Genomic DNA, 16,393 nt, shown 5'->3' on the forward strand with positions numbered 1-16,393 from the left:
TACCCAATATTTATTTGCACAAGAATGAATAATCGGCTCCGGCACTGCATTTGGAAAACACACAAATCATGTGAATTCCCTTGTTTATACAAGTTTTTCTCCCGGATCCAGTTTTTATGCACGAATATAAGAATAAATCAGTAGAAGCTATCGTGAAATTGATGAATGATCCTAGCTGTAATTGTCAATTTTCCACATAATGACAGAGTGCGTTCCTTGTTGAATGATGAATAGTAATGGTAAAAGACAATTTTAACACATGAAATTTTCGTTCTTTTCCCTGTTCTTCTCCTGTTTTGATAAAACAAATACCTGATTGCGTTGTTCTCTTGCATGATTTTTAGTAGAGTTTGATGACTCGGAAAGACTTATTAAGATATTTGTGTAATGATCAATATATTACAGAATATTTATATTCTTGTAGTAAGTTTGTTTTGTGTCACATGTATGCGTAAGTGTAATGTTTCTTGAGGTTTTGGACTCGTAATAGCGGTCGGCAATTTCCGTCGGTTACGTACCCTCCGTATCCGATTTATTACGAAAGCCATATTTTACTTGAACCAAATGATAACGGTGAAAGAATGGATAAAGTAGTGAAACTGCCGATTATCTTTCCGAATCCATTATATTAACAAGGCATAGCAAAAGTTCCTTCAAGGGCACATCTATAGATATACATGTATAATGATCATTGTGTAAAATGTTGGTTGCAATGTCTGTTTTAAATATTGGTTATCAGTGTGTGGAACCCAAGGATTGGATTGGACGCAAGGACAAGACCGTTCTACCGTACTGACATATATTCGCTTTCTTTTTCTGTTTTAAACATCCTAATGTAGTGTTTTGATGCGCAAACAGTCTGTCTGTTATTATTCCAGTCTATGTTATAAACACTCAATGCAACGTTTTATTACATGTATTTATAAAGCATTTTAAGATTTGTCCACATACAATTCTCAAAAATATATCTTTAAATATTCATTATGTCTATCGCGCTGCAGAAAATTCATTTCTTAACAAAAATCAGGAGAAAAATTACATGTAAAAGTAATGAACAGTACAAGTTAATGAACAGTTCGTTGACTGTTGAAAATGCAAATAATTTAGTATAAATGTTAATTAGTCTTTTAAATGCCATATAAATGTGGTGTATCTGTATTCCTTTTAGATAACGCCATTATTCAGTATCATAATGATAGCTTTAAAATCGAATGTCAATATGTATACATCTCGATATCTCGTTAAAAATGTGTCGCTTTAAAAACAAACGTTTTATAACGCGAATACTTCGAAAATCTTGTTATATGCAGCTAATAAATATGGACAATACTGAAATATTCCTCACTGAGAAACATCCAGTTAATTGCAACAAAGGCGCCGGTTGTGAAACAATCACATAAAAATACTGGTTTATTGTCAAAACAAGCGATGTCTCAGTTCAGGAATGATTTTTCATTTCCCTGATTATGGTTGTCACAGCTCTGACCATGCAGATAAAACTGTCAAATTATACGGAGACAGCTGAATAATTATTTGTCAAATTAATTAGATATATTCTGCTGTCTGAGAACGTTTGTGTACTGCATTCAATTTTCATAAATGAATTCTTCTCTATATTGCCGGTCATCACATGCAATTCTAAACAATCGATATATCTATAGAAAATAACTTTCAACAAGACATGTCACTTTTAGTGGCAAATACCATCGAAGCGTGCCCAAGAATACTACAGTTGTCTGCACAAAATATGCCAGAAAAGTTTAGGTATGAACCATTTTGTGGCCTTGACCTTGACCCGACAGATCCGGGTCATAAGCGCGACACACCTTCGCAATATGGGTAACATTTGTGTCAAATTATTTTCAAGTCCCTTAATAAATGACAGGGTTGTGAGCCAGACAAGAAAAAGACCATGCTAACCTTTGACTTCTAAGTGTTGCCTTGACCTTCGAGCTAGGGGTCTGGGTCTTGCGCATGACACGTCATCTCATTTCCTAGGGAACATTTATGCTAAGTAATTTTAACATCCCTTCATTAATCACAGAGTCGCGGACCGGACACGAAACAAACCCTGTTAACCTTTGACTTCTAAGTGTGACTCTGACCTTTAAGTTAGGGGTCTGGGCTTTGCGCATGATACATTGTCTCATTATAGCAAACATTTATGCCAAGTTATTTTAAAATTCCTTCATGGATGGCAGAGGTATGGACCGGACAAGAAACAGAACCGTTAACTTTTGACCTCTTTATGCATGACTTTGATCATGATAAGTCGTCCCATTACGGTAGACTTTTATGCCAAGTTATTTTAAAATCATTTCGTGGATGGCGGAGTAACAGCCCTGAAAAAAAATTACACAGACGCAAGAACGGACGCACGGACGGTCCACTACTATCGGACGGACTCATGGACGCACGGACGGACGGATAGTGCAATTTTAATATGCCCGCTTTTATGGGCATAAAATCATTTATCATCAGACCGATCGAACATGTGTATTTACAGACAAATCCGCATGATTTGCCTGACATTGGAAATGTAACTTATCATGAAAAGATGGGTATACCAGCTAAAGTTTAATGTTGGTTTTTATTTCATTTTGCAATAGATATATAGGTCAGATAATATACATAAAATACATAAATTTCTACATTGTATCAAATGTTCCAAAGTACATGTACTGCATCAGAAGTGTACATAAGAATCAAAACTAAACACTGAGGTAGAAGGAACACGACAACTATCACCTTTATGAGTTATATTGACGGATTAACAGTTTTATTCCTTAGAAGTTAAAGTTTGCTTGCTGCCATATTACCAATATCAGATTCAATATTGTTTGAAAACTTTTATAATCAAAATGCCGTCTTGAATATTTTTTGTTTGTTTCGACTTTTCACCATCATAGTTTCATTATTTCCACTCTTCAACATCGGAAGTATTATTCTTTCGTTGTTTCGAGCTAAACATAAACGACAATGGCACAAACAGAACACTGTAAAACGCCGTTTTGATTGTTTCATTGCAAAATTGTAAAATAATTAAAAACACAAACCATAATGAATTTTTTAAAAAATCGTAATTAATTGACACAATTATTATTTGAAGACCCAACATTTTTTTTTCAATGAATTGACCACTATTGCATTTTCCATTTCTATTATCCATTAGCGATGATGTGGCGTATCAGGACTTATTTATACATATTTTATTATTCTCTTATTGCAATTCATTGTTATTATTTAAAAACATTTTAAAACATCAACAGAAATTTATTTATATCAAAGATGGTTTTAAATACTAAATATCTACACAATGATAGCTTACCGTTTTATTTTCTATATCAACAACTAAACTATAATTTGCGATTACTTCAATCTCTTCATTGTTTGCTGAATATGTGCATTTTACATCTTCTAGCTCACCACAACTCAGTGTTATCCATCCAAGCAACATGCAGACGAATAATTTAAATGTCATGCTTATTTTGTATCCGACTTGTCATATACTTCTTTAATCTTTGATATGCCTTACCAATTCTGAAAGAGTCTTAAAGTTATAGTGGTTTCTCAAATGCTGTATTTCAATCACTTCTGTTAACAGCGCGATAAAGCACGTGTCAGTTTTAAAATTTCTTTGACTGTATTTTTGCTTGCCAGTATGTTTTCAATCAAATTGTTTCAGTTTATAAAAAGTACAATTAAGATTTTTTATCACTGTGTTATTCACAAATAGAAAATAACGCAATTTATCCCATTATCCTTACGAGGTAAAGTCCATTCACAAGTACCTGATCTAAAGGCTTTGATGTATTTGATTTTCTTAGTTTTGCTCGTAGTACTTTGCCAGTGTTGGTATTGGAAATATTGAACTCATGGTCAATTATTCATCACAAACAAGCCCTGCAGACATCTTACTGCGCGAAAACATCTTCTACCAGTGTAAATATATCTGAAATACCGTTAACAACATGTCGGATTATCGAGGAAATGCGTATTAACATTATAAAACCAATCACAGACTTTAAGGAGACAATGCTTTCACTATTTGAATACCGGCCAATCCAACTGGATCTTACCTTAATTCGTAATTGAGTCGAACACAAGAACAAGTCCAGTTTATATCTAGTTAGATGGACAGATTAAATTACAATTTCTGTTCGGCCAAAATATCAACCTTTATCCCAAGCCATGAAATTACATTTACAAAAATTACACAGAAATTGCTCACGTACGTGATCGCAACAGAGCAACTGTCTTTTGTCATCTTACAGCCAGCGAGTTTACAAGTAGACATTTCTGTGGCCTTCATGGTTTTCTCATCGAGATCATTTGAGCCGCATCATGAGAAAACCAACATAGTGGGTATGCGACCAGCAAGTATCCAGACCAGCCTGCGCATCCGCGCAGTCTGGTCAGGATCCATGCTGTTCGCTAACGGTTTTTCTAATTGTAATAGGCTTTGAAAGCGAACAGCATGGATCCTGACCAGACTGCGCGGATGCGCAGGCTGGTCTGGATCCATGCTGGTCGCATACCCACTATGTTGGTTTTCCCACGGCGCGGCTCATTTATTATCCGCCGCAAAAGACAGAGGAATATCGTATTAAAGTTGTCCGTCCGAATGTTCGTCCGTCCGTCCATTTGTAAAAAATAGGAAAGAAAAAAATCGCTGCACGGTTTTTTTTGTGCACAGCTTTGTACATCTGGAAATAAAATATCTTACAAAATATAGTCCCCTCATTCACAGAATAACTTATTTGGCTGGGGATATGAATACACTGAATTTGCTCGTTTCATTCCGTGTTTAGGATCTTAATCTAAAGAAGCAAAGTTAAATGCAATTCTGCATCAGCTTTAATCTCAAAGTAGTTAGATAATAAGGTACATAATAGAATTGATGTAATAAGTCGAGTTGAGTTTCATTTAAAATCGTAAAACTAAATACATTCTTTATAAAAAAAACAAAACAAAGACAAGCCTATTACACAGAATACATTCAACCACAAGCCGGAAATATTCTTTTTCGGTCATTCGGAAAATTTTTGAAAGAACTTAGTACTAAAACACATTTTTTTTCAATTGACTAAACAATATGAATGAATCGACGACAAGGTTAATGCACCATTCATCTGAAAGGTAATTTACTGAAAAGGTTCACGTCGCAGCAGAAGAGGAAATTACTGAGAAGATTATATTGCAACACTGAAAGAAATACAGTAATGAGAGTATTATGGAAAAAGCTATTGTTATTCAAGACATTAAATCAAATGAAGCATATTTTTGAGATGATCTATCTAACAAAGATAGGAGAATAACATCTAAAGGGAAATAATTTATATCTTGAATAATACAGATACAGATAGATACCCACGCTGTTCTGTTGTACATTTCGAACAACATCATTATGAGAAATGTTCATGATATATAAAACGTCGCTTTATAATGTAAGCGTATACCAAACATACAGGTAGATATTCCTAATAAATTGTTTGAGCGATTAGACACTAGTCACATCCAATCTTTTAAAGATAAACATTTTGTACATAGTTATACATTATAATTTTGAAATATTTGTGCTTGTGACCATAACGTTACCAATAAAGTCAATATGTGTGTATTTTTTATTTTGTTTGAATTCATTGTAGATATAAGCAAATTTTAACGTTAGTCTTGGAGGTAAGCCGAACATTCCACATCCAAAGCTGAATAATGTTTTACATGAAAGTTATAGAACGTGAATCAATGTCAGCTACCTTTACAAGTCAGCGAGGAAGAAGATCTCATCTAAAAGTGATAAGCAATCACTTACTTGTTTGTTTTTTTTTGTTTGTTTGTTTGCGTGTTTTATGGTTGTGACTTTGTCTTTTCTTTCTTTTATTAGGTGTTTAAAGTTTTTAAGGCAAAAGATGCTAACATTGGACCAATTATGCATGCTCGGTCGAAAATTACTAAGGAAATGTTTTAAAACTCACTTATTTTGCAAAACATGCTAATAAATTGTGTTTGCTTATTTATCTCTTTGAAGACTTTAAATTTGGAACTTATTTTTACATATTTATAATTGTTACAAACATAAAAAATTAGAGGCCTCATTTCAGGTTTTTATTAGATCCAAACCCAGCCCTTTTTCCCCACCAGGACATATATTTTCCCGAATTCTGAGAAATATCCGCTAACTTGACAGCTCTCAAAGTAAGTTTTTGTGACAACTGATACGGCCTGTATACTATAATTGTATTCATGCTTTAAACTAAACCAAAAATTAATTATTGTTCAAGGTCTATATTGGATTGAAATCAGTCTGAATAAGATTTATTTTCAATATGGTTTTATCTTTTTAACTCTGAAATATTGTTTTAGAGAATGTGTTCCTCTTGTCCTCTAACAGTGCTAATAAACACCCTCTGATTGTTTGTAAATGAAATATATAGAAGGACTAAATCTATCAAATGTTTTACCAACTTTTAGATAATTCATATAAATAATATCATATTACTTCGTAAAAATTCATTTGATGAAGATGTCTCTTGAATGTGTAGTAAGAAGTTATTATGTCTTTCATTACATGCACCGACATAACAACTATCGTCAAGCAAAGACTGGGAAAGAAAACACTATAATTTGCCATGACATCTTTGTAAATAGAAAATGTTCTGCAATTGAGACTTTAGTGACATTTCTACCCGTCAATAGCAAACATAGTGACATGCAATATATAGATCTTTAAGAATATCATGAGATATTTGCATATGACTGAAGAAACGTAAAATTCAAGCTTTTTTGACATAATTTGTTGTTCATTTACTTGGCAATAGTTGTATATTTATATGCATCATTACAAAATTAATAAAGTTGCCATTCTCATACACTGGCGGGCGCTTTGCCATTTATTTGTACAGTGATGCTTGTTTCTGTATGTCTTGTCCAGGCTTTATTTCACTTTTTTGTATAGATAACGATATACAAAATTTTCCAGTTTGCAGTATTACTTTAAAGAAGATATGTCTTGTTCAAGCCCTGACTATTGTAGGTTCAGCGGTATTTTGCTGAAAAGATATCTTGTACACACACAATCTCAGTAATTAACGTAGCAATATTGCTTGACGTTAATGTATTTTTAGTTAAAATCTGAAGTGCATCAATTCTGTGGTTAGGTGAAGTAGGTTTTCGGGACATGTGCGAATGTATGTGACAATATTTGTTCAAATAACGTATTTCGCATACTATATAGAGACAACAAAGCAAAAGAGTAACATAGAAGAAAACTGTACTCTTAATCCTGTCTTTTAATTATGCGATAGGAGATTGTCTTTGGATTGTTTCACCATTAAGTTATCAATGCACGATTAACTCCCAGTTTGGAAGTAATGCGACATATCATCTACTCATCACTGGAGTTATTGTCAGCAAGCTCTTTATCTTGATGTTACCTTATACTTTCTAAACACCAAATCTTTCCAGAGAATTCCCAGTAGTGTACATGACAACTTGTTGTGATAAAACTGATGCGATTTCAGAACGATTTTCTTTTGGTTGTTTTTTTATTATTTGAAAATTAATTATACTTTTAAAAAATATATCATTATAAAACTGTTTGTTTGTTGTTGTTTTTTTTGTTGTTGTTTTTTTTTTTTTTTGGGGGGGGGGGGGGGTTAACGCCGTTTTTCAACAGTATTTCAGTCATGTAACGGCGGGCAGTTAACCTAACCAGTGTTCCTGGATTCTGTACCAGTACAAACCTGTTCTCCGCAAGTAACTGCCAACTTCCCCACATGAATCAGAGGTGGAGGACTAATGATTTCAGACACAATGTCGTTTATCAAATAGTCACGGAGAACATACGTCCCGCCCGAGGATCGAACTCACGACCCTGCGATCCGTAGACCAACGCTCTTACCTACTGAGCTAAGCGGGCGGGGTCATTATAAAACTGTCGGAGATCTTTGTGCAATTTAAAATCGTTCATTGATAAAAATGTTCATAAGATTTATGTAATGTCTGTATGCCTCCCCTGTGGATTTTCATTTTACAATTGCACCATTCATGTTTCCTTTTTCATAACATAAAATCAACACTGTTCGTAACCAGAAGGACATGCTTCTACTATGTAACAAGAGTCGATTTTAAAACTCACTTGAAATGAGGTTACTAAAGACAAATAAAGCATCTCAAAACTGTTTGAAGAGATTGTGAAAAGTAGTCATGGTTGGAGAGTTCTATAAATGGGTTAGTTATCATTTCATGCAAGCTTAAATACATGTTGTTTGAAAATGCTTGATGAAATGAACTAATATGGTGATCTTTACCTCACTTGTAATATAATTATTTCCTTTAAATTTGATTCAAAACTTTCATTACAGTCTGAACAGATACCAAATATAGGATATTTATTTTTACTTTTACAACACACGATTTATTTCAACAACTTTTGAGAGGATTCGAATTTTTTGACAAAGCTAAGTAAGTTACAACACTGGTGTTGTACGATTTACCTGGAAAAGAGAACGTCCCTACTTAAAATTAAATCAGCAATGCTTAGCAACATCAAGAACTGTACAAAATTACAAAAGTAGGGCCTATAGGACATTCAAATCCTCTCTGTTATTTTGCCTACGAATTACAGAAACCTGATCTGTCACAATCAGGTGTCAATTACAAGAGGCTCATTCATCAATTTTTAGCTTCTTATTGTCTCTCAAATGATAGTTTTTGTAATAATGTTCCAATTACTTCAAATATACTTTTACGATCATCTTAATAATAGACAGAGTGTGACTGAATAATGCTTATTGCACACAACAATTTGATCTTTTATTAGACAACATGATATGTATGTAAAAAGAAATATATGTTGTTAGCTACAGAATTTACAGTCGCGGTATCACAGAGGATGGTAATTGTTGCCGTCAGAAAGTGGGATTTGCCTAAACTGCTGTTACAGTGTGACTTATACTGGCTCAATGAGTTGTAGAGAAATACATTGCAATATCCTAGAGGTCACTTATTATTACAAAGACAACGTCACATTCAATTTCAAATTCGATTTATAGTCTAACAGATACTTAATATCTTAAAGACTTAATATCAAACCTGAAGCAATCTACATCATCAAGAAACTATTTTAGTAAATGTTGTGTTGTCTGTTTATGGACTTTCGTACTATACGAGTCGTGGAGTATTACAATACATATGACTGCGTTGGTAGTAACACAATTTAACTTACTGGCTTATATAGTCACTCACTGACTTGAAGTATTGTTTTAATCAATTTTAAAAGCAAGACAAAAAGGTAAACTTATTGTTGCAAACTGAAAAGGTGTTTACTGAATACTACAGATTACTCCGCCTACAGTTTGAAAATTGCAAAAGCTCTGCAAGTATAAAAAAAAAAAACATTTTTCATTCAGTATTTTAGGTAAATGCTCAAAGTAAAATTCTATATATAAAGAATAAAAAATTTAATCCAAATTATGTATGTACAGACAGATCTCTAGTTTGTTTGGTTTTTGTTGTTGTTGTTGTTGTTGGATTCAACGTAGCACCGGCATAAATACAGGTCATATGGCAAAAATGTCCAGCTTCGATGGTGGAAAAAGCTACCCCTCCGTCCATCATTTCATCACGAAAGGGCACCTGGGTAGAACCATCGACTTTCCGTAAGCCATCTAGATGGCTTCCTAATATAAAGAATTCAACGCTCTAAGTAAGGCTTGAACCCACATCGGATAATTTATACTTTATTGTCAATCGAATACAAACATGAGCCTCGTTACCGCCTAAACAATCTTCGTGCCTGACATCGTCATCCGCACCAACACCCAGCGAAAGAACTTATTAACCACTTCCCTCAAGATGTGTTAAGGTATTGCTATTTATGAAAGACATTGTGTCTGAAGTCATTCGTCCTCCACCTCTGATTCATGTGGGGAAGTTGGCAGTTACTTGCGGAGAACAGGTTTGTACTTGTACAGAATCCAGGAACACTGGTTAGGTTAACTGCCTGCCGTTACATAACTAAAATATTATTGAAAAACGGCTTTAAACCCAAAACAAAAAACAAAACACTTTAAACAGACTGAACACCATATCAATCAATACCAAAATGGCACCCTGTTATCAATATTCTAGAACGTACTGACCTTTTTGTACTGCTAAACATGCCATAAAGTAGTTGGTCCATCTATATCGTATATACAACCTTTATAACTCTTGAAATATCTTAAATGTGCATATAGTATAATTATTGAATGTCTCATATATTTGAAACGATAAGCACTGCAGTATCTAAATATCAAACAAATTTTAAAACATTTTACGATATCTTTTCATTCATTTTGAATCCTCAACCCAATTTTAAAAGTTACAAAATACAAATAAATGTCTACAATTAAGAAACGAACAAATTTCGATGTAAACCAGGATAATTATGACGAAAGCAAAATTATTTCCATATCTAAGAAGAAATTTCAATGTTCAGCTTTCCCTTTCGGATTCCTTCCACCACCCTCGACCCCATTTCGCTCTTTACCATTTCCTTCCCCTCCATCAATTTTTAGCATAAATTAATATGTACTTGATGGATGTTTGAAGCACCCGTCTGAAATATTTTTCTATTACAGCTTCTTTTTATTGTGGGCCTACTATGTAAATGCGTGGCTCTGGGGCTGTGTTTTTGGTGCTCTGTGCTTCCGAGAAATCTACCCTTACCTATTATCTTTCATATTTGATCATATCTCAGAAATAATTTCAGATGTACCAAGCAATATCCTTTTAAATGATATTTGTAATTTTATTCAAAAGAAACACTCCGGTCTGTTACTTTTTAAAATGGGTTGCGGTCGTATAATAAATAAAATATCTTTTGATTAAATTTCTACACGCTATTAATACATATTTGTATAAACGTACGTTTAACTTCATAGATGTACTACTTGCAGTATGAAATTAAGAAATAATTTATAGCAGCCCGAGTGAAATTATTTGTACGACGTATTACCGCCCGAGTGTATAGTGTTAAAACACGATTTTGCGATAAATTATTTCGATTCTAATATGCCCTTGATCTAAAACAGTAGATGAAATATAGTAGCGCTCTTTCTTGGTCGCAACAAAAACATTGACGTCACCGCACGTTAACGTGACGTCATTCTAGCGTAAGAGTGTTTTAACAGAGAAAAGCATATTAGAATATATTGCAAACAATACCAAGGGGGAGATAGAAGTTTCGATAGGTATTTAAGAAAAGCATTATTTATCAATATCTGGGTACCTGTTTTGCCAATTTTACTGCATTGTACACTAAATTTCCATCAATATCCAGGAAATCAACTGGCAAATATTTCGATAAAAATAATGGTAACAATTTACAAGGATACGAGGAAACGTCTTCACTGCATTATTTCCATCAATAATTCGTGCATGAGACTCGGTTAACTTTAACGGAAATTTCACGCATTGCAATATATTCAATGCAAAAAACACTTCGTCTTTTGAATGAATTTTCTCAACTATTGCGTCTGTAACTATACAGTCTGCTAATACATTTCAGTAGGTGTATGCTTGTGTAAATATAAGATGATCAAATTGAAATAGTCATCAAAGTACGTGAAAGTAATTACAATGCCAGACCCATTTATATTTAACAAGAGCACCGCCTACGGGTGCCATCGCTCGTCTGCAAGAGCTGGACAATATGTAAGAAAAGAGATTTTCTAAGTACAAAAGGAGCCATCATTCTGTTAAAATGCAGCTTAGAGTTATGGTTCTTGTTCTACATTGTCCCCTAATGATGAGAAACAGGTGTGCAAAGTTTTTACAGTATTTGAGAAAAGGCGGACCTAAACAAAACTTTTAACTGAAGCAGACGGCGATGCCGATCAACCTCGTAGATTTTTTTTCAAAAATCGGACGAGCTAATAAATGACAAAAAACACGGAACCACTGGGTCAGATAACAAGCGTTGTTTGTTTACTTTTGCAAGAAAAATTGATGACTGATAATTGATCAGTAATGATTCTGTAATATATTTAAGTTAAATATTGGCTCTATGTCCCTTTTAGTTTGTACATTTATAACGTTATATATACCCTCAGCATATGAGTATGAGATTATACTTAGTGCAATATATTTCTATTTAGGCGTTGTTAATATATCAATGTAAATACATGCATTTGTTCACTCTCCATGCTGATCGTACAAGTGCTCGTTTTTCCGACTTAATGTATATATATGTCACATCTGAACAGGTTTTTGGATGGATCTGTCAACTAAGGATTTTAGCGTTTCCATAATTCGTTACAGTTACACTGTAGCAATGTCCTCATAACAATATAACATCATTGTATGTATACTTCGTTTAATGCAATCACTTCGTAGCTGATAACAAAGATCTCAGTTTTCTCAGACTAGAACATTATAAACAATATAATCACGAGGAAGCAGATAAATACATTTAATGTAAACTATTCGAAGTTCATAATTCGCACAGGCGACACAGATATGTTTTGCCAATCAATTTATAGCCACAGAGCTGTGGATAGCCTTAAGAGAAGGAAAATATCTCTTTATTCCGATTCATGAAATTGACACTGCATTGGATCCATCGAAACCCGTTGCACTCCTATGTTAAATGCAATAACAAAATGCGAAAAAAATGCCTTTCTTCCACGACAATACTAAAAACGGCATGGGACATCTTTCATGCGTTTCTAAACGGCGTTTCTAAACGCTACCAATTGATGTTTGCATATAAATTATATGAAATGCCAAAGCATTGACTGACACGTATCACCAAAGCCAATGTATAATGCAGATTGAAGTACGGACAAGCACTGGAACAACAGCTCCGAGCCAGAACAAGAAGGCAAAGTGACCGTGTTATCAAGCTGCAGTTATCCAGTGTTAAACAAATGCCAAATGTTAAAAAAAAACAATGATTTCTGTCAAATGATGGGGAATAAATAAGGATTAATCGAAATCGATTATGTTACAAAGAAAACTATTCTCCATAAAGTCACTTACTCACTCAACCACATAAATAAAGATTACACGAGATAATAATTGCAGTGAATAAAATATGTAAGAAGATATGACGTACCATTTGGGTCAAAAGTCTGAAATCGCTCGATCGGTACCATAATACACCATAATGGGTCGGACCACAAGTACATGTAACTAACAAACTTATTACTAAAATGGATAATAACTACAACGTAATGAAGAATATTATTTCATAGCCGAAATGGCTATAATTTGTATTATCTATTACCGCGTGATATATTAATCCGTGTGCATTTTTATATAGTGGCATTGATGACCGAAGGCATTAAATTATATCATATCAAAGCCATCTTATATGCTTCAGTAAATTTTATGATCCGCTCTAATTAGGAACCTCGAAAGGACCTGATAACCTAGTTGACATATGTTTTATCATGACATGGAGCCGCCCTCCCCCCCCCCCCCCACACACACATAATTATGCACATGTCATTCAAGTCGGAGAAAAATAAATACTATTTGAAGTTGTAGAAAAAATAGATATATGATAACAAATGACATTTTAAAATGTAAGGTACAAGTGTTATAGGTGTATGATGTGTGGAATTAGACAGGAAATGCTTGTTCTTTTCTGACGAAAATAAGAATAAAACAGGCTTGTAAGATATGATAAAAAATATACATGTCTATAATCAAAGCATATATACTGTAGAATAAATTACTTGACTGAAATCATCTTTACAGTGGGAAAACAATTCGTAATATAATGAAAATATTATGTAGGTTTCCTTAAAAGTAATAATTCAATCATAAACTTTATAAATATCTTCCTTTGTAACATGTATTTTGATTGGCTGATTTATTTAAAGTGTAACTCGAGCGAGCGATACGCGCTAAGCGTATATTTTACCCGGTAAACGCGTAAAAATACACGGTGAGCGTGTACTTTTATAGATCTACCGATTCAAATACACGGTAAGCCTGTAAATTTACACGGTAAGCGTGTATTATGGTACCGCTCGAGCGATTTCAGACTTTTGACCCAAACGGTACGTCATAAGAAGATCCTTTGAAGACATTTATGGAGAAAGTAAAGTTGTTGATTTTTTTTAGAGAAATTACTAGTGCGTAATTACATTTTACATTTTGATCCCGCATAGAAGCTAGTGACGTGCCTTATAGAGCATACGAACGGTAAAGTAAACAAAATATTAGGAAGAATTACACATCTGATGGAAACACAAGTAATATATGATAAAAGTAATATAAATCAAGAAGCTTTATTTGCACTTTATAACCGTCATTTACGGGGGCGATTAGCAATGTTAACATTTGAAGTATCACGTATTAACTTTATTAACAGATATTAAGATTTACGTTACCCGGTCCCTAACAAAAACACCATAACGTCTGTTTGCATAATGTGTGATAGTGGTCTGTAATATAAACCATTTTCGTTCGATCCAGTCCCTATTATTAAGAATGGACGGTGACTAAGTTTCGGGAAGTAGCTGATTTACCTGTACATTTAGCTTTTCTGAGAACCCAGACACTAAATCATATTCGGTAAATACCCACTAGCATATGTAAATATTATGTATTCTTGCACCATATTGGTGAGATAGCAGCAGACACACTGTCGTTTGAAAGGATTTTTTACAGTTTCTATGTTTGTGCGGTTCTTTGTTACTGCAGCTAAAGTAGCTGAACCTGATATGCCAGCCCCTCATTGATATTTACTTTATATCTTTCTCCTGCTGAAAAGCCCAACTGTTCTTGAAGTAATGCCCTAAGTTCGTCGTTATTAAAGTAGCATGGAAAGAACTATAAGTTCCAACCCGCATACGTTTATAACGAAGACAGATTATTCTTTCTAACTAATTGCATTAATTCTTAATCTATCATACGCAGTTCAGACTGAATATTAACCAAGCAAATCACACACTCCTACAATTTGTCAAACTCCGTTAAATTGATATTGCATGAAGATAGTTCATGCCAGTGCCAATACTGTGTCAATAAGCCGAGTCGTAGTCACTGTCATTAATACCTGCAGTTTAATTGAAGTGAAGAATTGTTGAACGGAAGCATCCGAATTACTAGTGTTGTTTATGTATCCCTTATTTATGGCATCAGTGTCAAGGCAGACATTTTACCATTAAACCAAATTTGTTATTGGCTGCATAATGGAATGAAAAATGTGTGTAGTTCCAACATTGAGTTTATTAAAGACACATAGAGTACAATTTTATTTAGTTCGTTTAATAACCCCGTACTAACTTAAAGAAACTCGTCTGCATTTATTACCCACTTTGCTTTATCTACGAACATTACTGGAACAAAGAAAATGTATAAAGTATCGTTTTGTTTTTCGGTGACGCCGTCTAAATTCGTTTTCGTTACCTATGCCACGTGACTTCAGTTTGCAAATCAAACTACTTGATAACGCATTATAGATAATTTATCAAAATGGAAGATTTATGCAACACTCTGCCTGATTGGACGAGAGTGTCAATTTCTTTCACTCTGTTGATTGTGCTACGCTGAGTGAAATGTAGACAAAGCGTTTATCCTAAACGACGCTGTTCACAGTTTTAAAGCTAACTTTGGCTCAGTATATTTAGCAAGAATATTGATATATCTCAAAATGATAAGTAAGTTTAATAAATATGAATACTGAATACTGAATACGGTCTGCGTTTCACATGAATAAGGGTGTGATTAGAGTCTTTTATGTAGAGAAGTGCTTTTTAAAAGATTTTCCTTGTTACAATTGTCGTCTGTATATGAAAAGGTTTCTTGCTTTTGTGACTTATTCAGATTGCATATTAAAATGAGTACTTGTTTGCTTTGATATATTTGTTATAAATTATTTAACTGATTCATTATATATGAATATTTTTTTTTAGTATGGTATGCAAATATTGAACTCAGTTGAAATCTGTTTTATTATATATTTGCTATATAATGACTGAATCTCATTACACTGAAATGAAGGTACGCTGCATACAGTTTATCTATGTGATATGACTACGGTCAAACTTTGCTTATGAAACAGAAATAATTACAGTTGTATGTTTTGCTTGACCTTCACTTTTTTATAGGTGTGACGTCATTGTCCAAAGATTCGTGAATAGCGAATATGCATTTGTTAAAGCGGGATTAGCTGGCCTATTTTAGAAATAAATAAAAATAATCAATAAAAAATCCTTTAATTGATTTTTTCTCATGTATTCTAATCAAACTTGATTTGTAGCATCTTTATTAGGCTCGCAGCCAACTTTGTTCAGCTGGGACATTTAACCCCTTTTAGGGGCTGCTAGAGCTAAAACTAGAAATGCCTTTATACAGCGTCTCATGAACAGCTTGGTGGATCTTTGTCATACTTGGT

The 16,393-nt window shown here is 33.8% G+C and overlaps 1 protein-coding gene across 2 annotated transcripts in view; it reads right to left on the minus strand.

Moving 5' to 3' along the window:
* The window catches only part of LOC123553786 (neurogenic locus notch homolog protein 1-like), a 76,139-nt gene that overhangs the window by 25,505 nt on the left and 34,241 nt on the right, over window positions 1-16,393 (minus strand). Inside the window, exon 1 of one of the 2 annotated variants that reach the window (XM_045343432.2) lies at window positions 3,329-3,909. The exons of the other annotated variant lie outside the window; for it this stretch is intronic. Within the exon in view, the coding sequence (XP_045199367.2) occupies window positions 3,329-3,481 (153 nt within the window). The 5' untranslated portion in view covers window positions 3,482-3,909. Of the gene's footprint in view, window positions 1-3,328; window positions 3,910-16,393 lie in introns of those variants that run through there. 2 annotated transcript variants of the gene reach the window in all.

This window comes from Mercenaria mercenaria, chromosome 7, assembly GCF_021730395.1.
Source record: "Mercenaria mercenaria strain notata chromosome 7, MADL_Memer_1, whole genome shotgun sequence".
NCBI classification, from domain to species: Eukaryota; Metazoa; Mollusca; class Bivalvia; order Venerida; family Veneridae; genus Mercenaria; species Mercenaria mercenaria.